Raw genomic sequence first — 24,368 nt, 5'->3', positions numbered from 1 at the left:
ACAATAAATGACAGACATCATGCGAAAGACATGCCGGTACTGCCGGTAGCTGCGATCCCTGACGCGGGAGTTTCATTGGAATTATAATTTGTGTCATTTGTATAAAGACATTGATATTTCATTTTTATCTTGTGTCAAAATGGAAAGCTTAACTCCCCCAGCTCAGAAGATAGATTTCTCCAAACAAATATTTGCTGTTGAGTTCTCTCCTTACGAGTGGTCACAGAATTTGATATGCTTGGGATTGTCCACGGAAATTATAGTTGGTGTTGTTAAATTTCCGGTAAGATTTTGTTTGTTACGTATGTGCAGTGGGAATATCTTGATTTCTTAAGTTACTTTTAGTTAACCCCCGTTTGTGTGAGGCATTCGAATTCTGATTGTGAAAACATCTGTGTAAGTTTATGGGAGGAGCGGATAAAATCATTTATTAAGCAGTTGCCAGTATCTATACCAAATGTGTATGTAATTTCTTTGTACTCAATTTTTACCCTGGTTCTTTCTTCGGGAATTTTTAATTCTGTATAATATTTCGTTTTTTTGATAAGTTGTCGTGTTGTTGGGATGAGATTAGGAAGTTGATCGGGTGAAGCAGGCCAGTCGAGTGAAATAGTTTAAGACAAATCTTATCAGATATCAGGCCTAGTACTATTAAGTTCGTTTAAATATTGGTGTCATTTTTTTTGTTATACTTTCCTTAATGATATTTCAATTATTTTTTTAGGAAGATCAACCGGATGAGGAAGAGGATAAGTCAGACACAGAGAAGTGTGGTGATGATGAAGGTATTGAGTTCCAATCGTTGAGAGAGTTCCACCATAAGGCCCGTGTGCAGGCATTGGCTTGGAGCCCGGATTCATCCATAATCGTAATGCCTCGATTGATTCGCTTTTGCTCAGCTGGGTCTGATCATAAACTGCGGCTATTTAACAGTGACTTGACGAATTCGGATGGAGTACAGGTATCTATATCAGACCAATAGTAATGACCTTATCAATCCGAAATGTTATAATCAATTCTCCCTGATGAAGGGTCGCTGATTGTTTCTTCGTGAAAAAGTATGATATGAAGAAGAATTTTTACCTTGCATTTTAGTATGATATGCCCTTGCTCATTAGCTTATGCTTTGGTTAGTGCAAAAATTTAAGTGATTAAATTTATTATATCCAGGTTTTGTCAGGCCATGATGACTACATAAATGCTATTACTTTTCACCCTGAGGGACACCTCATTGCTTCTGCAAGTGATGACCACACTTGCAGACTGTGGAATATTGAGGATGACGGACGATATATATTCCACCTTGACTCACCAGGTAAGCAGTTTACAGTACCTGCTCATATGGTACTAATACATATTCAGCCTAAGTTTTTATCATCTATAGTGGATGTAATGTAATTTATCATTTTTAATCACCATCATCGCCAGTCAGCAATCCTAATATTGGTTTGATGTGGCACAATTCTCCTGTGAGCTTATATTTTCGTACTTGCATTCTCTCTCATTTCCTTCATGTTGAGTCTCTCCATTGCTTTTCCTGCTGTCCACTAGCCTTCTTGACTTTTGTCTTCTTCAGGCAGTCATGTTTCGGCCACATTTAAAACTAACTGTATTAACTACATTTTTGGCTGCAAAGTCTTGTAGTTGAGCTCGGGCTATCCACCAGGGGGAAGTCTCCATTCATGCCAATATTTCGAAAACCAAGTCGGTTTTCATCTTCAAGGTGAGTGAAACGTCGACATCAATGGAGACTTTCACCTGGTGGACAGCCTGAGTTCAACTTAAAGACAACATTCGCCAGGAAACGACAAGATCAAGTCTATGAGTTGTCTAAGTTTTCCAAATTTGGCAGAACATCCTCTGTTGCATGGTGTGGAGTTGATTTTGGTTGATTGGCAAATTTCTGCCTGGAGAAGGTTTGTGAGTTAGAAGTAGATTTTTCTCCTCCTATGGGCCACACCATTTTGGAATCGGCAGACAATAAGCTTCTGATTTGTTAAGCTTAAGCACTTTGACTCCTGTTCCCCTCTGCTTTCTGTATTGACCTCTTGAATGTTTTCATCTCTGTCCGGCCCACGGACATTTGGATGCAAACATTTGAAAGAGTGAATGGTTGCTTGCATGAATGCCTTTACGAGGAGGGCAATTGATTGTCCCCTTGGGTAAAAGTTGCCTTGTCCTGGTCAATGCAAATAAAATATCCTCTATAGAATAGTTGCTCCTTGTGCTCTCATTCAGGAGACTACACAGAGTGGTATTCCACTGGTTAGTCCATGGTTATTTCCTGCAAACTAAATAGTTGAGGCTCCAGTAACCAGAAAATGGGAATTTAACTGGGCATTCTTCATTAATTATTGGTTAAAAGCAACTATGCATTTGAAGACATCCTGATCTCTTCCAAAATTTATTTATGAGCAGGTAGTTCTTTTATTGATGATTTTTTGCTTCATGACAAACGGTAAACATTAAGGCATTAAGAGATCCTTAGTTAGGTAGAACATATTTTGCAATGAGATCTTGAGATTTATGCATATGTGTGACCGTGTCTTACATACATACATGCAAGTTTGATTTGTATTTCTCAGCTATGTCTGTGTGCTGGCATCCAGAAGAGCCAAAGAAGCTGGTTGTGGGTGAGAAGGGTGGTCGCATTCGCCTCTACAATGCCATTGAGGGCACAGCCATTCTCTCGGTGGACGCTGGAGGGGGTGGCGTTCAAACCCGTAGTCTGACCTACCCCATTCAGCCCCTGCCACTCATGTCTGCCCATTGGTCCCCCTCCAATCCTATTATGCTTGCAGCCATCGTTGGCTCCGGAGCCAAGGGCTGCGAGCTTGTCTTATGGGATGTGTCCAGGCCAAGGTAAAAAGGTTCAAACTGGTGGAAGAGGGTCAGTGGCCATGGCATAGCCTTTGGCATTTGAATGTGTACTCCAAATATCCAGACTCCATATCTCCTTTCTTTCTTTCTTTCTTTCTTTGAATTCAGTGTTGGATTAAGAGGCTGGGCAGCTGCCCGCCCCAACCTCATAATTTCTTGAAAATTTTTAAAATATGGTACAAAATCTTCAAGGTGGCTCTCCTATTAGAGTTTTCATTTCTCCAAGTTAACAAAAATGTTTTAAAAGAATTGATGGATACCTAAAAGCCACTTGTCTACACATTTCGGACCTTAGACACATTATTGTTGAGATGTATTGCAAACTATTTACTATGATGCTGCAAAAATTTATAAACAATTTCTTTCTCCCCTTGAAAATTTTCATGCATGTATGCATGAATTATTACCCTATGAATGTATTTACATGATTAAATGGAAATTAGATGCATTAATTTATTTGTATACTAAACTTATACATGACTGTTTTTTTGCTATTTGAATTACATTACCATTTTATCTCATGCCTTTATTAGATCGACTTTACTTTTAGGAAATCATTAAGCATTGTGCGTTCTTGTGCAATGATGATGGGTACTGCCTGATTTATAAATTATATATTAATTTTACTGTTTACCCCTGTTAAAAACTACTGGCCAAAGAGCTTTTTCTTCTTTATATGCAGTCTAATTTTATTATTCCTAAAAAAGGATTTGCTTTCCCAATTTGTCAATTGTCTTGCATAAGACGTTCCTTACCTTTGAACCCTTGAAAAACAAGGCGTTTATAATGACATTTTGAAACTTGACATGAATTGGAAACTGAAATGAAATCTGTGTGAAACCAAATGTATAGCTAATGCTAGTAATGCATTCTTGAAATAATTTTATCATAATTATGAACACACCATAAACATTTGAAAGTGGTGGGTAAATCTTCATGTCCAGTCTTCATGATTTGGATTTTGGAGTAGGGTTTGGCAACCATGGTACACACACTGTTTGTCTCTTTAATCCCGCCGTTATTTATTAAATAATCATTGAAAATTAAATACGTATTTTGCTACCCTAATAGTCATGGAAATTTGCACATAAAGCTTTTTTACTTGTAAAGGTTGCCAACCCCTATTTTGAAGTTTTTGAAAGAATGATTCCCATGACTTTCACTGATAGTGTATGACATTCACTGATTCATACATAAGACTGAATGACAAGATATACATATGTTCTCTTTGAGGGTTTTTTTTCAGTGTGCCAATATGCTTGCAAGTATGTAACATGTTATGGTTATGCTATTTTGCCCCCAGTCACCCCATTGATGCAAGAGTCATCCATCATGGAGTTGGCCGATGCGTACGCTTCTGTCCATCAACAGACTTGGTGGTTGCCACCGTCTGTCAGCCTGGTGCTGTACTGCGCCTTACTCACTTGAGATCTCCTCATCCATTACTTACTGCAAAATTACAGGTGAGGAAATATGCTTCTACAATGTAGTGTGGATTCTTAGTGGATAAAAAAAGCTTAATGATGGGTAAACAGTTTTAATTATACCTTTTATTCTCCTCACTTGCTATAACATGAATCATGCCAGTTGATGCGTAGTTTTCTGCGGCGTTGTCTAGATGATGTTTCCATGCTTCTGGGTTTCACCGCGTGGATTTTCTTTGCGATGACAGTTTCTCTGGTATTCCAACCGGCGTCTTCAGGTCGATGTTGAGATTCAATTTTTGGTGACTTATTTAGTGCATTCTTGGCACCAGTTTTTCATGCTGGAGGCTGATTGGTCCCCTCCTTTTTTCTCGTATGACCCTCTTCCACGAGTTGTGGAGAGGGTAGCCATCTTCTCTATTCATTTTTTCAGGTGTCTTGAATATTATATATCCTCCTTTATTATCCACCATGGCAGAGAGCTGAAATTGCTTATTTCTTGTGGCTCTTCTGTGTTCCTGGATTCTACGACGTGATTATTATTCTACGGCGCTGAGATTCCCGCGATTGTTGTCCTATCTCTTGGTAAGATTCACGCTATGTACCTGTTGTGTTTTGCTTTAAAATATTCCATGGCTGCAATTCTATAGCAATACTCCTACTAGAGCATTTAAACAAAACTTTTCGTGAGTAGGACAAGCATCGTAGAGCAACGGCATATGCGAAGAGAGGATCGGGACTCTTTCTACTCATTCTAATGGGATGTTGCATTCACAAAAGCATCGATTTAAAATTTTGGATTCAGATTCAATTTCTTTGATAAATTTGGATCCGAAGTTTAAGGTGAAGGGTATTATGTTTGGATATTTGGATCCGAGGTATCTGATATGACCATATCTAGTAAGCATCACAAGGTCAAGGCTACAAGTGAATACCTTCTTATCTCTGAGCGCCATGCGTATCGTGTAAATTTAGCCGAAAAAATGCTGTGTAAATTTTTAGTGTTGAAAGAGGACAATTTGATAACTGTCAAAAGTCCAGGCATACGTCTGCAACACCGCGCGATAGGGTAAAAAAAATGCCTCAAAATTTTTTTCTTTAGCTCTGATGCTCAAAATAGGTGCGTCTCTTACACGCGCTTAAACGGTATTTCCTAGAAATAGTTTGATGGTTCAGCTGGTTGGTGATTTCCCAAAAAATTCCTACGGCATAGGTGGACAATGGGTGAGAACTAAAATCGATAGCTTTCAGGTTCAAGAATAGCATTTCTTCCTAAGTAGAAGTGCTGGCTATATCATAAAAAGTGATAAATATGATTTTAAAATGTAAGTTTGCAGTATCAATTGACTAATGATTTTAAGGGCCTTTGGGAAATAATAGGGTCTTTGGGTGATCTTCTATGACATTATGTGGACACTGTTTTCAGCATTGCAATTTTGATAAAGTATAGTGATAAATCTGTATAACATGGTAACATACTTTTTTATTCACTTTCCAGGTGTACGGGGGTTTAACGTGGCATTCGAGGCTCCCTTACGTTTGTGCAGCTAGTGACAGGAAAATATGCTTTTGGAAGATAACACCCAAGTGATCCATTCATAAATTATGATAATTTCTGCATTTCACCCAATAATACCACCTGAAGTTGGCTTACCATTCTTTATCAATAAATTTTTTTCTTTAATTTGATGAATTATTTGAGGTCAGCATTTTTGGGAACACAAAATAGGTTATACAGTTGGTGAAGCAAAACATTTTTTTTGTCTGAATTTCTGTATCATTAACTTAAATTTTTATCATAAAGGTTCACAACATACATCAGCCCTTCGAATACAAAAGTTCATTGGTCACTTTGGTGAATATGTATTCCTAAATTTATGAATGAAATACCTATATATTTCACTATAATGATTTTAGAACGGGACCATGAACTTTTAAAATTCTACCTCTTACACCAGAGTGGTCATTTTGACATCTGCTGCAACACATGAGGATTATTTACTGTATTTTTTGTTGCTAGTTATCTTTAAATCATTTTAACATTATAATAAAAAGTTTGATATTTTATTTTGTGGAATTTATCTATAACGGTATTTAGTATGAGGTGATGGATTCCTAGGGGTTTGTGGAGGTTGATTCCTTCAATTTTTATTCATGCATTGTATGATATTGGCACATTTTTGCTATTCTGTGTATGTATAGGAGAGCATAAATGGCCTAAAGTAATTCCTAGACATAGTACCGTATAAGCGCGTGTAAGAGGCGCACCTTTTCCCCCAGATATTGCAGCCGAAAATGGGGGTGCGCCTCTTACACAAACTTCTTATCTTCCCCCCCCTCCCCTTCACCGGTTGCAAGTTCAAGGGGAACTGAGTGGCCTTGGTTTTCAGCGTGAGTCAGTCATCTGAAACCCTGGGTCAAAATCAAGCGGCAGGCAGGGGAGTTTCTCCCTTAGTGACGTATTTTTAAAATGCTCCTGTTTGAATTTCTTGCAAGCATCGCGCCGTCACGTCGGTACCCGAGAGGTGAACATTGAAAAGATCGCGCGGGGTGATTCGCTCCGGAGCGCGCGCTAAATTTATTGCCACGAGTGGGCATCCCGCGGTATTTATACTGCATATAGTAATATTGGTGTCAAAACCTGCGGTTGAAAAAATTCGAACGAGTGTGCTCATTGTTGGACTTAATGGTGGATAGAAGAAATCGGAAATGCGTATAAGTGAAGAGCGCTGAAGGAGAGGTCGAGGGGAAGAGGGCTCCCTCCCCTCCGTATTTAAAGCTACGAGCGAAGGAGCAAGGGAAGAACACGTCCGATCTTGCATGTGACGTCGTTGCCTTTAAAGCGAAGGGGCGAAGGCGCAGCAATGTGATATACGCAGTTTGCGTTGCCTGAGTTTCCAGTCCGTCTCGTCTTGTTTGAAAGCGCTTATGCTACGCTTGTTTCTTCCGAAATTGTGCTGTTTGGACTATGTAAGAATGTATAGTTTGTATATGAATATTAGTTGCCTTATTTTAGCTATAAATCTTTGTGTCAATGAATTAGAGCTCAAAAAACTTAAAGCTGTAATATAAGATATCTTCGAGCTCAGAAGGTGACTCACGTAGCATTTGACCTCCAGAAACTCGGGGAATTGAACCTGGTAGACCGAAAAAGGTCAGTTGGTGGAATGGGGTAGGGATGAAACACGTTTCCATTGTTCCCCTGTAACTTGATATTTTCCTGTGGAGTCTCGGAAAGGAAAAAAACGGCAGAGGCATTAGCTGATGGAGAGCCGAGTGTAGTTCCGTTAGGCCCCTTGCTCACACACCGATTTTGGACGGCCGGTAAAATATTGGCCGATATTTTACCGGCGAAGCGATGCTTGCACACACGCCGGATTTTTACCGGTCAAACGATACGTTGCTAAGTTTTTGAGCCGGCGTCGGCGATCCACAGTGACAATAGCCGGCAGCTAACCGGCATTTTGCCGGTGCCGGCGTGTGGTTGGTACGTGTGCAAGCTCCAATGCTCTCCCATTGTTCACTATTGGAATGTGGACGGCCGATATTTTACCGGCCGTCCAAAATCGGTGCGTGTGCAAGGGGCCTTAAATCTACGACGTGGTTATTATCCTACGGCGTTGAGATTGCCCCGATTGTTGTTCAATCTCTTGGGAAAGCTCATGCCATTTGCCTGTCGTGTTTTGCCTTAAAATTTTCCACGGCTGCAATTCTATTGCAATACTCCTGCGAGAGCTTTTAAACAAAATTGTTAGTGAGTAGGACAATTAACGTAGAGCGATGGCGTATGCGAAGAGAGGATCGGAACTCTTTCTACTCCCTCTTATGCCGCCGCAGTTATCAAAATTTCCTCTTTCAAATAGTACTGAAAGAGGACATTTCGATAACTGTCGAAATTCCAGGCATACGTCTGCAACACCGCACGATAGGATAAAAAAAAATGTCGCAAAATTTCTTTTTTTTATAGCTTCGATCCTCAAAATAGGGGTGCGCCTCTTACACGTGTGCGCCTCTTACACAAGCTTATACGGTACTCTCTTCAATTGGATCACATTGAAGGACAGAGAAAACATATTCCTAACACAAATGTTCCAAAATAAATTATTGAGAATAAGGTAGATGATACCTTCCTTATTCTCAATCAATGTATCAGACAGACTTTCAATTTTTCAAATTCCGCAATTAAGTAATATAGCACCTACCGCTTAACCGCACTGGTGGGTATACCATACCCCCACACACCCCCCCGGTATTAGTTGCACCTAAACCCCCCCAGCCTTAATTCCTAGCTGCACCCCTACCTGTGACGTCACGTGGTGTGGCATCGCATGGGCACCAATCTGGCATTTTTCAAATGAGGTTAAAATTGACCATTAACATTTGTCTAAACTGGGATTTCTAAAACCATATATGTAATTTGTATATTATGAATACAAAAATGGTGGGTAACAAATCACAATCAATGCCTTTCCTTTTCTTTGATTAAGGAAACTACCCTATTGCCAGGAAAAATAAAATTTTCTCGCAACTAATGAGAATCAGTTGAACTAGCAAAAATTTTGAAAGGGAAGATGGCTACCCTCTCACCTACACCTCAAAACTTGTTTTATCAATTGAAACCAAATACTAACATCTTTCTTAGGCCTGTCAAAGTATACATTAGAAGAGGGACAAAAATCATTATTCATATTGTTGCAATTCATATATTTATTATCGGCTCATCTTACAAAGGGACATTGGCTCTGCTGTGCAGGCGGTAGTAATGCCTGCTTTGTTTAGCTGGAAAACATGTAAATATTCTGCTAGCTAATAAGATACCAGCTGGATACCAGCACAATGGCTACTTTAGAATACTGTATCGATAATTTGATACTACTTTTACCAAACTGTTTCACAATTTATTCAAGCTCGAGCAATGACGAGACCACCAATCAGATTAATAAACCATAAGATCGATTGCCACCAGCATAGTATTTATCAACCAAGTGAAGTATATGGTCAAAAATATCATATCAAATGGAATGATTCCCTAGGATTCTGACTTCCAATAAGGGAACATATTTTAAAGAACAGTATTTAAAATGCGTTACCCATGGAGGTCCACTCTTTTGTTCATTCCTAAGTTGACCTAATGCCCGAATGCAGCCTAGAAGGGTGGGGCTTCTCTTCAGATTTCTTCCCGTGGCAAAAGAGAGTAGACTCTCTTCCTAGAGATGGGTCGAATAGCAGATTTCTCGAACTCCAACATCGAATATTAAATCATTGTTCAAATATTCGAATACTATAAACAATGAATGCGGGAATGTTTGACTTGTTTGCCTATGCAGGAGGAAACACAAGATTTTGGCGAGTAATTGTGATTTCCTTCAAATTATTCAACCAGGAATTTTGCTGATTAATGGAATATTTTCATTTCATGGAAACAATTTGGGCATATAGTTGATTCAACTAACATCTCTTAAAAATATTCTAAGGAGACACATCACTTCGCAAAAAAATTACATATTGCATGCCATTGCGGCATTTACACTGCTACGATGGATTTCTGTCTGATGTATACATTCTTATCTACCAAAAGCCATTTCAGCGGCATGCCCATCTGATACTCGGCTTCATCCAACTTCTTATTTTCAACAGGTAGCTCGCTTTACCCCCACTCCTGCTGTCTAGTGCTAAGTGCTAGCGGACAATCCGAGGCATTTTGCAAAATACACAAGCTTCTCCGCCGGATTTTCTTCAACTATTTTCAGTCCATCTTTGGAAGTTCTCACGAGATAAGCAGATGAATTCAAATTGCTAGCAGGGAGAAACCAAATTTCAGTTTTTCTTTTCCGAGATTTCTACATTTTTCCGAGTCAACTACCAACAATAAGCGTGCGACAGTGTATGACACGAAATTCAAAGTATTCGAGACGGTACCTTTAGCATAATTATTTGAGACCTCGAATATTGAATACTTTCTAGTATTTGAGTATTCGTAGATACTATTCGCACATCTCTAATTCTTCCCATTTTGAATGGCATCATGAGATAAATTTCGCGGTGTAAGCATTGGTGCTTTTGATTTTAGATTACAAAAAAATATGTCATTTGGACACTGTTTGTAACGAGGATTTTTCACACATCTGACTGTAATGAATGGAGGGGTGTGAGCAATGGAGGACCAGTATAACCAGGAAGTAGAGAAGACTTTTTTCACGTTTTTATGTTTCGATTTGAGGGTGATTTGCCCGAAAAAAATTAGTCTTACGGTTAAAGAAAATTTGGCGACCTGATAGCAAGTAGCTTGGTAGGTAGATGTCAATCCTTATTCTCACACAAAGGGTGCACTTTTCCTCTTCTTAGCGAGTAGTCATTCTGAATTCTCCGTCTCTGAATTCCCCCACCCCTGCTTGTGCTGACCACCCACTAAAAACTCTCCCCACTAGTATTGTGACTTGTGACGTGTCCACCCAGGCATTCTTGGCCATTTCTCATTGCCATAAAATTCCATTAGTCCTTGGATATATCCCTAATGTAACTATATGCAACTTTTCTTGCAAAATTTTTATCATACGGTAGAGGCAGTGAGTCACTTAACATTTGGGCATTCACAGAGAGCAACTATCATCTAGCTACTTCATCACAGCAGCAAACGAATAGAAGAAAAAATTGCAAAGTATGTGGTGTATATAGTGATCAAAGGTTACATTATAAAAACTTAAATGCTGCCAGATATGGGTCACGTAAGGTCTCATTCTTTTTTGAACCTCATACATGTCATCCAATTGCCGAAATCTATCGAGTCATCTTCTGTGCCAGTAGATGACTCACCTTGCATTTGACCTTTGGAAACAGGGAGAATTAATGCAAATGGGCTGAAAAAAGTTAGTTGTTGAGACGGGGATGGATGAAACATGTTTCCATTGTCCTTGTGGAACTTATGTTATTTTAATTTGAAGCTAATGATTTATGGCCTGTGTGGTCTTGGAAAGGAAAGAAACATCTGAGGCATGGACTGAGGGTTGTTTTGTGAAATCTGCGATGTGCATAGTTACTTTTGATGTGGTTATTACATGGTGCTGAGATTCTGGTAGTTCAATTTCTTGGGAAGACTCACATCATGTGCCTGTTGTACTTTTCCTAAAATTTTACACAGCTGAAATTCTGTTGTATAACCGCTGCGAGAGCTTTTAAACAAAATGGATCATGAGTAGGACAAGCACTGCAGTGCAATGATGCATTCGAAGAGAGGATAGGAACTCGACTTTCCACTCCCTCTTATGGGAAGCTGCACTTGCTGGAGCATTAATTTATAATTTAGCATCCAGATTTGATTTCTTCAGCTAATTTTGATCTTAAGTATCTAGTGTAGGGCAATATGTATTTGTGGGTATTTGGATCCGAAGTATCCAATCCAACCATCTCTATAAATTATCAATAAGTTGATTGGAATGATGTAGCACATGATTTTCCCATCATAATGCATTTTATGACATACACTTTTGCAGTATTTGATTGTCAATTATACCAAGGAGCCTTAAACTGTTCGAGCACTAAAAATTATAATTCAAATAACGACATTTTAACATAAAAATCATGCACAACAACAAAATAAATATGAAGTTCATCCAGAATTATGCCATTGATAAACACATCAATAGCTTTTTTAATACCATGTTTTACAGTTGCCTGTGCAAGGATTCAATTCCAAACATAATTATGACACAATTGCATATGTACCTGAATAGAAAATTACCATACATCAACTTAATGCTTCTACTCTCATTCCATAAAATCACCATCGTCATGTTGAATCACATACCCTTAGACACTATTTACAGAATGTGATATTTCATGATCTGCAGAATGTCCTGATTAAAAATATTCAATGAAATGAAATTAATACACTTCAAAAGCACCTATTAGCTCAAAAAAGGTGGATATTTCATCAATCCCCTTGTAGATGACTAAAAACTTAATGTTAAATTTGTTCAAACATGATTATTTCAAATTTTGTTGTTTCCATTGCATTCCATTTTGTACACCACAACTTAACCCAAATGAGGTATCATGAGTGATAGGTGTCCACGTGATAAATATCCTACTGCTTGGCATTAATGATGTTAACAAATTCAGGCTTAAGAGAAGCTCCTCCGACTAGAAATCCATCAATGTCTTCCTTCTTGGCCAATTCCTTGCAGTTTCCAGCAGTTACTGAGCCTCCATATAGAATCCTGGTTTTTTGAGAAACATCGCTGCTTACTTCCTTAGCCAGCCATTTCCTAAGTTGATCATGTACTTCCTGAGCCTGTTAAAAATACGAAAGATTGGCACAAACATTAATCACAGAGCAAAAATTATAAGGCTCAAGCATCTACTCTGCCTTAAGTGCCTTGATGCATCTGCACAGTGGAAAGTTAACATGCTTTCAAATGGTTTACGTTACGATCCCCAATGAAGTTTAATGGTTGTGCTGTAACAGTACAAATAGAGGAAGTACATGTACTATCATTGGAATTATATTTCAGAGGGGGTGGTCCAATGAATGCTACCAATGCTCCGGAGCGCCTCCAACTAGCTCCCAAGCAGTCCGTTATTCGCTACAGGCTAATCTGTGCAGCCACAGCAATCACAATCACGTCACAGCAAACGTCATACACTCACTTCCCACCTCGCTCCTGTAAAAACTGGGGTCAGGGAAGGAGCGAGTCATTTTATGGCGGAAATTCGAAGGGAGTACACTGAGGCAATGGAGAGATTACTCACGTATAAGTGTTGTATGCTGAATCTGGATGCCTTTTTTCAATAAAGGTGACTCCAAAGGAGGTGCTCACAGGTAGGGTATAAATTTAATTGTGATTTTAATAAATATACACACATGCCTCGTATAGCACGAGGGACAATTTGCGTTATGCGAGAGCATTTTAACATTGGGAAGACAGAGATGCGTTCCTGGTAGCATAGGTGTTGGGTATCGAATTTCCTCTAAACCATACATATTCCCATAAATAGCCTTAGAAAACCTTATTTGTATAAATTTTTATAGTTTAAAATATCTTCAAAGATAGTAGGCATGCATTTAAAGACTTTTATTAATCTTAAAAAAAATTCGTACGTGCTTTTGAAATACCCCCCTGTCGTGCGGTTGGGCTAACATCTGCTCTCTCAGGGGTTCGTAATGCATTGCTGGCAGTAAACGATTTTTCAAACCAGCCTAAAAACAATTATTGTGTCACCCAGGCCCTTATGTCGCTCATCGTAATGACAGGAAAATGCTACTTTGACTGCCATTTCATAGCTAGCGCAGTTTAATAATGATAAATCATTTTAATTTGAAGTCCTCCGAGGCATTAGCAGCTACGAGAAAGTCTTTAAATGCCTTGAAACCTGACCCAGGTTTTCCTTCCCTGAAAATGAATGAACGAGATTGCATTCTTTTCCAAAAAAATATCGTCTCGCCAACACTTAAACTAGGTGAGGGGGAAGGAGACAATTCTGGAACCAACCGGAGCTTTCACTAAATGTCTCGGAGAAATTACACCCTCACTTTTTTTTGCACAGATTCACAATGAACTTTCCATATCTCTTGACCGCTTGGTTGAAGTTGATGTGGCTGAGGTCACTGATGTTAACTTCGTCTTCATTCAGAATAAGGCATCGTGAGTTTAAACTTCCATGCAATATCACTTTGACGCTTTCCATTTTCAAAGCAATTGACCTCTCTCAATTTCTCTTCTAGGTTTATGGCTTTTCTTGATAACTTCTTGATTTTTCTACCCGCATTCCTATTTTTTGCCATTGTTCTCTTGGTTTTTACTCTGTATGGCTCTATCGAAATCACCTTCTACCGCTGCATTGTATTCCTGAGACGCAGAGGGCCTACAACTGCTGGGAAGGAATGAAGTCATTGTGTTTGAGACTCTATAGCAGACCCTTTAATGTGTTGATGCTATTCATACGCAACTCGGCCACAGCTCCATATTTCCCCCGTGAATACCGATGACCTTGAAGGCTTTTGCGTAGACCTTCAACCTGGAAGTCAATAGCCCAATAACCAATGACGGCAAAAATTACGTCTCAAACCGTATTGCTTAAAAAAAACAACTCATTTTCACTAGCTCCACGCTTAATTAATGTTCTAAATTAACTAAATTGTCATTCTGTTAAGGAGACGAAATAAATTACTTTGGTAGGCCGGCTATCTGGACCCAATGACAAGTAATGCTGTTAGCCATTGCACAGCAATGGATTTCGATTAATATATAAACAAAAAAGAATATTTGAGGCAAGCAATACTATTAATATGCATAAAATGATAGCAATTTTGCGTGTACTAAGCGCAAGTTCACGTTTTATCATGAGAGCATTAAAGTTTTTCGATTAGGCTACACTGCGTTGCGATGTTTCCCCGAGGGACGAATTGCGCTAAATCATAATTGCGCTAATCGAAATTGCGCTATACGAGGCATGGGTGTATAGCAAGCACTATCTCTCCGTAGACATTCTCTTATCTTCCCCAAAATGAACTCAAACATCTCTGGAAGCAGCCGTTAAGAACAGAAAGCAACAAACAACACATAATTAAATGGGGGATGTAGTATAAGAAATGATTGTAAGAACATACTTCGACACATCAACTCATACCATAAATTAAAATCCGAAGAAAAGTAGGATATAAAAATAATTGGTATGGGCTTATATTTTATAATAGTCATAGCCATAATATGTTACACGTGAGTAAACAGTGGAGTACCTATTTTTTTACTTTACAAGGGTAATGAGTTTCATTTAGATGGGGTATGCGGGGGTAGGTGTAAGAAATTTAGTGCAAAGTTTCTTGCTTTACTTTGTGGAACTACGATATTGGAAAATAAAATTCATTCTAATGATATTCAATCATAATCATTAATATTTGATGACCATAATGGCCTCAATTCGCAATTAAAACCATCTCATTATCTGGTTAGCCAGCCTTCGTTCATTCCGCCATTTTAACTTCACTCTTGACCGGTCCAAAAAGAAATTCTTATGGAGAACGTAGTGCTTATGGACCTGTGCTCAGGAGCACTTCCCACGGAAGCATCTTACATGTAGCGAATGTAGCATTCTTTGGACCACACCCACAGAGGTTATATTACTTGGAAGAGGTGTTAAGACAGAGAGGCACTATAGTTTTCACCTCAGGGGAGGGAAGCTGACCTAAAGTTTGCAAAGGCTGTAACAATTTAATGCAGGACTCTTAACATGAATATATTAAGAAGTTCAAAGCAGCGGCTCCCTTAGAATTTTTTCAGGTAATGCCTGAGACTGAATTTGTTTTAATGCTTCATCCTCCACTCAATGGTTAATGAGAACTTTAGTTGTTCCATGTAGAAAACAACTGTCAGCAGTTCAATATTCTATTAATTAACTTCTATGAAACATATTTGATGCCATTTCAGTCTACATCAGAATCTTATGACATGGTGTATGTAGCTAAAATAGAACCATATTTAAATCTAATTTGTTACTGCAGGTATATACCCGCCTAGCGAGATCAAGAAATCACTAAGTTTTTTAATGTCATGGGGTTTTTGGCAATCTTGGTTCATATCTCATTCAAAATAAAATATAAAAAAATTTGTCAAATGGCCTATTGTCATCGCAGATAAAATCATAAAGTAATTTTTTTGGTAATACATATGTGAATAAAGTAGACCATTGCTTTAGGATATTAATCAGCTGAGGAAGAACGATTATAATAAAGTGAATACCTTCATCACATGTGCAAAAAATCCACAGAGAAATAATCATTCGAGTTCACTGGATTCGACCCAGATTTCTGGTCCAGTACTTTAGCCAGTTAAGCTACCGAGGCATCATTCTCCCCTGTGGAAATTTGAGGACTACATCAGACAAGATGGTATGGACTGCTGAGCATATGATGCCACAAGCAGTCCAAATTGTGCGCACAGCGTCACAGCCGGAGAGCAAAGCCCAAATTTCAACCACATAGCTGGTGTTTGCTCTTGACTAATTTAATATACTAGGACTAGCCACGGCGATAACTTCTCGGGAGCCACCCATAATGCACAAACTGTGCGAAAAATCCACAGAGAAAAAAATCATTCGCCTTGACCGGGATTCAAACCCTGATCCTCGGATCGAAATTGACAATTCACTTCTTGGTATGCTCATTGAATACATACATCCCAGTTCTATATGGGATATCCCAGCAGCTCTGTAATTGGGATGGTGCTTATTTCAATCCATACTGAGGTTAGAATACAGACTAGTAAAACCCTGTTCCATCCCAGATATGTACAGAGCAAAGATATCCCTTGTTCACTAACTGCAAACGTGGCTATTTCCAACTTATATCAGTAAAAATTGGAAATCACCTGTTCTGGAGAAGCAGTCTTGCCAGTTCCAATAGCCCATACAGGTTCATATGCCAAGACAACCTTCTCCCAGGAGCCTTGGCCGATGGCCTTTGAGATGGCAGCAGTCTGCCTGAAGACAACCTCTTCCGTGCGACCACCTTCACGCTCGTCCAGTGTCTCACCAATGCAAGCAATCACGCTCAGTCCACTCTCAAGTGCATGCCTCACCTTCTCACCAATCAGCTAGAAATCACACACAACCATTAACCTTGCATCTCATTCAATATACATATGTAGCAGCAATAAAATTAATACTTCATCGTCCCATAGGCAAATTACATACATACATAGTTAATTGAGAACTGGTATTGTTCATCACTGGAACTTTAATTGAATTCCTTTTTGACTGACGACCAGATTTGTCCACTTATGTATGAAAACAGTGCTCAATTACAACATTATTCAGGGAAATGCTCTTCTAAATCCATTATTAATCTAAGCAATGAAAAGGCCCATCATTATAAGATGACGAAATTAGTTCCCATGCCATATTTCAATCAATTAAATTAGTGCTTAAAGGCAAATTGGTAAACACAGATTAATTGCATTTAATGTTTGTACCTCTGAAATAGAAATAATAGAAGACTTTTGAAATATTTAAATTCTAGCACAATTTTACGTATGCGAACAAAATTTTGAAATGTATGTACATAATTTCAAATGTCAGTTGAGGACCTCAAATCCAGAAAGCTTGGGACCGAAGGGCTTCTGGATTTCTGGTTTTTCTGGATTTCTGGTCTTCATAGTATATTTAATAAATTAATCGATTTATACATGTGCTCAGGCTCTTGTACTTGATATTTGATATCCTTATGTGTCCCTGACAAGGTTCTTAGCCTATGCCCATAGCATGTGCTAACTTCCTACTCATCCCAGAACAAGGCTTGGAGAGTGGAGCCACGAGGTGGCAAGTCAAAACACTACGCAGAGGAATTTTCAAATGTTCTGGATTTTTGGTTTTCCGGGTTACTGGATTCCGGATTTAAGGTCCTCAACTGTATACAGTTTAATTTCCTTGGTAACTATCTATTTTTGGGTATTTAAATTGTTTTAATAATGCTACAGATATATTTTTAATAAGTTTGACCTTAAATTAGCCCCCGATGTGTATTGCAAGGGACTCGAGGACTCTCAAGCAGGGGCGCAGCTAAGAATTAAAGCCAGGGGGGGGTTTTAGGCACAACTAATACTTTAGGGCATGGTGGTATTGCATACCCGCCAGGGTAAGTGGGAGTTGGGGGAGCCCTCCTCCAGAAAATTTTAAGATTAATTGTTCCAAATGACTAGTTTTACAGCTTTGTGAGAGATATTTGATAAATCCTAACACTATTCTATAAGTAATCCTTTAAGTAAAATGGATTAAACTCAAAAATTTCTCTGAGCTCTGGGGGGGGGGGGGGAGGGTTTATCCTCCAAAACCCCCCCTCTGCACTGTGCAGCGCCACTGCTCTCAAGTGGTCTCACCCTAGAGCACCGAGGCATGTCCCTGGTTGCAAACGGCAAGGGGGTCCCATCTAATCCTTCAAACTCCTGCATATATTCAGGCCATTTCATCCCAACGATCCATCTCCTTAACATCAATCAAGAAAACAATGGCACTGTCTCTGAATTGGGTAGTTTTATAATACATATCAACGTTTACGCTCGGACCGTGTGTTTGCCTCAACTACAGCGCACAGCAAGCATTTCTATACAGTTATTCGTGATTGACAAAACAACAACTTCCAAGGCTTATTCAATTGCCAAAGTAAAGTTTGTAAAATAGCAAACACCTTCACAGTTAGAAGCCCGACAACTGAGGTGGCACATTAGGCATTTATGTTCCATGGCTCACCTTCACTGAATTATACACATACGTTGCATGATTTACACGCATGCAGGGGTACCGACTCACAAAAAATAATGGGGGGGCCCAAACCCGGGATCTTGCCCCGGAAAATATTATAAGTAGTGAGTTTTTTAAGTTTAAGTTTTTTAAGCATTTTAGAATAGTCATATGATCAACATTAGAGCCCTGATAACTCGATATCTGGACACTCTGGATATCTGGACATCAGCAAGCCTGACACATTTTTTCCTCACACCCATAACGAATTTTTGAGGGGGCTCGGGCCCCCTCAAGCCCCATGGAGTCGGCACCACTGCACGCATGACTACCTCATCATTTTCTCCAAACAAATTCCTCCTTTCAGAATCACCAAGGATGACCCATTCGGCACCAACAACTAAATCCATTGCCACCCACAACTACCAATGAGTATGACTGACCCCCATTTGAAGAAAATAGAAAAATATGTAACAATAAAAAATATATACCCTAGGGCAAATAAAAACTCATAAATCACCCGACCACAGAGTATATATACCGGCAAATTCTGATGTGTATCACTAGTCTTGAAAATGGTACAGTGTAACCGAAACTAGTCGGCAATAAAGTGTGTGTTTTTGTAGAAAAGCTAAGAAATTTCCTTCCAAACATTAAATAAAAAATTTCTAACAGAACTTACCAAGCTACAGAATGAAACAGAGCATCGACCACACAACACAATGAAACCATTCTCGAAAACTTCTTGGGGTTGAAAATCTCCATGTTTCAATCACGATTAATTTCAGTTTTTCAGCAAAAGAAAAATTCAAAAGCTATGCTTCCTGAGGGCCAAGTTAAACATACTTGTACTAAAATGATAGGGTGACCTTCATGATTGACCTTCACAGGGTTGAGGTTAAAGAGATAAATGGGACCAAGTGAAACACATAAATATACCTGTCGCATACTTTAAGGGTCAAATACATAACTTATTGTAAAATAACACTTAATTTTAGTCTCATCAGTAGCATAAAAAGGGTTACAAGACCAAAAATCATTAGAACAAAATACATTAAGCTGCATTTACTAAGTAAATGATAGGTATAGCTCTGTCAGGACATCTGATTTCTTGGTACACATACAGATACACTGCTTGAAAAATTTAATTGCATTTAATCGAATGTAAATGACTACTACCTTAAAGAAGCATACTTGGTATGATAGAAACAAGTATTAAGATAGCGAGGTCAAAATTTAATATGTCAGCTGGTGTTACATAGTGATGGTTCAATGGAGACGACTCCACTTAATTGATACAATAACAATAAATTTAGAGAGAAGACGATAAAGAGATAAAACATGAAAAGATGATAATATTGATCATGGCAGAGTAATCTACCCGCTTTGAAAAAAAAAATACATTCTTTTAAAGCTTCGACCTTGTACGCCCCAGACTAAATACCCTTCTACGTCCCTAAACAGTTAGAACGCGTGCACATACAAATGTGAATTATAAGTATGACTGTGTACGTACCTCATCATTTTCTCCGAACACATTCCTCCTTTCAGAATGACCAAGGATAACCCAATCGGCACCAACATCTAAAATCATTGCCGAACTGTTTTCCCCTGGAAAATAAGTAAGAACACTCGTCGGAATTATTCTCAATCATCGACCTAAATATTAAATTTAAATTCAGAATAATCAGAGCTCTTGGTACCAGTGAAGGCTCCTTTAGCGACTTTGTAACAGTTTTGTGCTGCAACTCCGATTGATCTCGGCAACTTTGAGCGAGAATAATCTAAATAAATTGCAGGGACACCAACTACTACCTCTGAAACATAAAAAGTCTTGGTTAGATAGAGAAAGCGATTAATAACAGCCTTCGGTCAAAGAACGATTCTTACCAACGTTGGGATCCAAAGGGCCTTTGGACAGAAAATCAATTATACCGTTGATCTCAGCCTTATTGCCATTCATTTTCCAGTTTCCTCCCACAAAAAACTTCCTGGTTGCCATTTTTCAGGATTATTGATGAGTACTATCGGCGAGAACTAGAGGAAGAATAAATTTTGAAAGGACGAGCGGTCGCAGACGGAAAATTGAACCTCTGTCCTTCAACAAGGGCAACGCTAGGGTCGCCACCTATGAGCTGAAATGATAAACAAAAGGAATATGGGCGGTCCTATTCAAATGCGTGAAACTGTAAATTTTCTTTGTGTATGTACCAAGTAAAACTGTTGAAATCACGGATGAACTCGAACGTTGCTATTGGAAAACACAAATAACTAAAAAAATATGAATAGAGAAAATGATCAAAAGGTGAGTTGGGCTGAAAATTAATTAAAATAGTGTTGGATGAAAGCACTCTCTATGAACATCAATGTGGGCTGCATTTGATATGCATAGAAAACACTGATGTTTCTTTTATGATTGTGTGCATACGCATTCTTAAAGTACTCTTTCAGCCTTTTAATCTGCCATGCAGGTTTTAAGTTCTTGCTCATGCATCCATTTAAATGTAGATACATTCATTTCACATACATTAATTATTAATTCACTGCAATGTGATGCACTGTAATGCACAGCAGAATGATCACTCTGGGTTCTCAAAAAAATCTCTCTCCAATGCTTTCTCTTCTTCACCTCATTATTCCCATTCAACTTTCTTCATATCATCCAGGAGAGGTTACTCTCACAGAATTATCCACTATTAAGTCTTTCAATGCAATCATATAGATCAATCATGATTAGAAGGGACTACAATGGAAAGCCAAAAACAAACCTACACTTCAGTGATTCTGATCCTGCATATCTGCAAAGACCAAATAGCGGTAACGACACACCACCGACCTATAGCAATGCTTCTGATGAGGGTTTTAAGGCAGCCAGAAACAGTAAATGAAAATATAGATGGATCTCATTGGCACTTTTCCTGCCTCGGAAATTTCATTGCATTTTGCAAACCCAACTTCCCATCTTTATTTTGGCCGCTTTTCTCTCCAACACCACTGCCAAGGAGATATTTCTAAGGAAGTACCATAGGATTTTTCCTCTCCATCAGAAAATCTTTCACCTCTGTAGGTATAGGTACATCAAATTATGGTTTTGCAAATGGTAGCCCATATCGCTCCTGATGGCGTGGGATTCTACCATCCCATTCCTTCCAACCCTATAGAAGCATTGCTGGGTGGAACCTTCTTTCCTTTTTCTCCTTCCACTCCGCCCTTCTCCTGAGATGACTGGGTGTATAAGCTGGACTACTTGGTTCCCGGCTCTCATGGTTATATCCTCTAGGGGCCCACACTGGCCCTCCATCCGCTGCCGAGGAGTTAGTCATTCACCTTTGTAGCCACCTAAATATTGATACGGCTGCAGACCGCATTATGTGAGAAAAAATTGCAGGGAAAGAGAAGCATCCATGCAGCCTTCAAAATCATCATTGCTCCAAAAGACTGTGGCAACAAATATTTTGGCCAAACAGGAAGGAAGTATGAAACTCATCTCCATGAACATACATAAATTGTTTCGATGATATGCAATGACAACAAATCTGGTTTTGCAAATTATTTGTGTGAAATGGGCCATAAAAGTGACTTTAAACCCAAGATTTTACATGTCTGACCCCAAGGGCTAAAATTGAATTTCCTCAAACAATTTGAGATAGTGACTAGCCTCGATAAAGATGTCTTTCATGCAATGACTGTGGTTCCCCTAGTTCTTCTCCCCTCCTCAAAGTCCTCCCGCCGTGAATCATACTTGCCCTCCCGCACTAATGTCAATCACTATTCTTCCCCCTCACCCAAACTTTATAAAATATGTATACTCATCCCCCTTTCCTACCTCTTTTGACTGCCATCTTCCTTCCCAACCTACTCCCACCATTGCCTTATCCATAAGAACAGTTTCTATATGAGACTGCTACTCATATTCGCACGTAACATACCTTGATATTGACAAAGTAAATTAGTCAAAACATATGTTGGCAAATGAACGAGGGTGGAACTGACAACAATAATTATTTTCCTTGTGAGAATGAAGGCATCAAAATTCCACAGAGTCAGTCCTTTTTCGTTTTTGTTTTTCTTTTCAGTTTGACTTGAATTTGAGAACCCATAAAGTTAAGCCCACGTACCATCTTACACGATAAATTTTCAGAACGGGGACAAAAAAATTAAATATTATCCTTGCCATGGTACCCTGGCACTTGTTTCAACCAAGTTTCAGAGAATAAACTCTCCTAGGGTCATTATTATCCACCTCTATGAAATTCTACGAGCTTTCACAGGATTGTGACAGGGCAAATGGCTTCCAGCTCAAGACAATAAGAAGTTGTTTTTGGAATCACTTTTAATACTGACTGTGCATGGAAACATAAGATTTTGTTTAGCAATGCACATGCAGCCTACAACTCTTGACTGCTCCTGCTTTTGCGTGGTAGGGTTACTGAATTGAAATTTTGCTCACAAACATGTCAGTCATAGCCTAAGAGGTTTCTTTCAGTAGGTACTGCATACTACATGCCTCTTTTTACTTCTCATCCTGTTGAGATTTCATGAAAATCTTTTATTTCTGGCCATCCAGGAATAATGCTCTTCACACAACTTTTGTTCCAAATTTTACATTTATTATAATATTATATTATATATATATATATATACATATATATATCAGGAGGTTCTGGGTTCGAGTCCCAGTCAGGCCGCATTTTTACCCTCTGATTTCTGGCTTTTTTTCCACCTACCACAGCACCGTTGTCCTCGTCCTTTTTCTATTCCATGTTCCTATCACTTTCTTTCCTTACCTCTGAATTTAAATGTATGTTTGCGCTTAAGGCGCTGTGTGAATGAATGAAGTAGTGTATCGGCCATATTGGCTTATTTCACTTGGGCTCTGCGTGCCCCGAAACGCATGCTCCTGTCTCTTTCCTACTATCGTCTGAGTGTGTACCTTTCCTTTCATCCTTGTGTCCTCGTCCATTCCTTCTGTTGGTGAGTGGTGAGCTGCCCCAGTGCCATCTATTGGTTACTCTCTTGGGCCACAGCAAAGGGAGTTTTCTGTGTATAAACCCCCGCCGAAATCATGGTAAATCTAAGCGTCCTGGTAGCGCAACTGGTAGAGCACCTGGCCGGCAACCAGGAGGTTCTGGGTTCGAGTCCCAGTCAGGCCGCATTTTTACCCTCTGATTTCTGGCTTTTTTTCCACCTACCACAGCACCGTTGTCCTCGTCCTTTTTCTATTCCATGTTCCTATCCCTTTCTTTCATAAGATCACTTTTTAGGGTTTCAGTTACCAACTGGGGTACCACAGCGACAAGTGATGTCGGTCAAGCCCTCCTCTTCCTTGAAAAACATCATAATAGGCGAGATGTTTGGTACAGGTATGGACACATAAATAATGGTTGACACCTCTATCTGCCCCGGAATGTTATAGTGTATGGAGGACGGTATTTCGACTTTTTATAAAAGTTTGACTTCTGTGCTTCTAAATATAACTCTCCACCTAAATGTGAAAATAATTCTTTTTTTAATAACTTTAGTGAGAGATTTTTTCGTCCATTTTTTTTGGCATGCCAGGGCTTTTTCTGGTAGAAAGGATTTTCTGGGACTCTTTATTTAATAATTTTCAATAATTTAATATTTGCAGCAAAATCTTTCTGTTGAAATTGCTCCTTCACCAATTGCCTCATATACTGAATATGTATCTCATATACATATATAATCTTATCATATTCAATTATTTTCCTCTGCTTTTTCTAGCTATCTGCTTTTGAAAAAACTTACAAGTCTACTGTCACCCTTCATGATTTTTACTTAAATTGCTTAAAATTAATGAAATCCTGTGCTTTGAGA

The 24,368-nt window shown here is 38.9% G+C and overlaps 2 protein-coding genes across 3 annotated transcripts; one reads left to right on the top strand and one right to left on the bottom strand.

Annotated features, from left to right (window-relative positions):
* Positions 1-16: 16 nt before the first annotated feature.
* Positions 17-6,371, top strand: LOC124164054 (nucleoporin Nup37). The gene is made up of 6 exons (XM_046541221.1): positions 17-283; positions 725-961; positions 1,171-1,315; positions 2,586-2,862; positions 4,184-4,343; positions 5,803-6,371. The coding sequence occupies exons 1-6, from the start codon at positions 140-142 to the stop codon at positions 5,893-5,895; spliced, it is 1,056 nt and encodes a 351-aa protein (XP_046397177.1). The 5' UTR covers positions 17-139; the 3' UTR covers positions 5,896-6,371.
* Positions 6,372-11,913: 5,542 nt separating this feature from the next.
* On the bottom strand, positions 11,914-20,655 carry LOC124163466 (triosephosphate isomerase). Of its 2 annotated transcripts, XR_006865775.1 has the most exons (6): positions 20,424-20,655; positions 20,237-20,350; positions 20,050-20,144; positions 16,667-16,891; positions 12,086-12,594; positions 11,914-12,042 (listed from the first exon to the last, which is right to left on the bottom strand). XR_006865775.1 is itself a non-coding variant. In XM_046540390.1 (5 exons), exons 1-5 carry the CDS (start codon positions 20,533-20,535, stop codon positions 12,388-12,390), a joined length of 753 nt encoding a protein of 250 aa, XP_046396346.1. In that variant the 5' UTR covers positions 20,536-20,655; the 3' UTR covers positions 11,914-12,387. The 2 variants fall into 2 exon arrangements, 1 of the variants encoding a protein (XP_046396346.1); XM_046540390.1 differs by having other exon boundaries at positions 11,914-12,594.
* Positions 20,656-24,368: the final 3,713 nt, after the last annotated feature.

The sequence above is a fragment of the Ischnura elegans genome, chromosome 8 (genome assembly GCF_921293095.1).
Source record: "Ischnura elegans chromosome 8, ioIscEleg1.1, whole genome shotgun sequence".
NCBI lineage: Eukaryota > Metazoa > Arthropoda > Insecta > Odonata > Coenagrionidae > Ischnura > Ischnura elegans.
The sequence above is the reverse complement of the archived record's forward strand: the minus strand, read 5'-3'. Positions and strand labels throughout refer to the sequence as shown.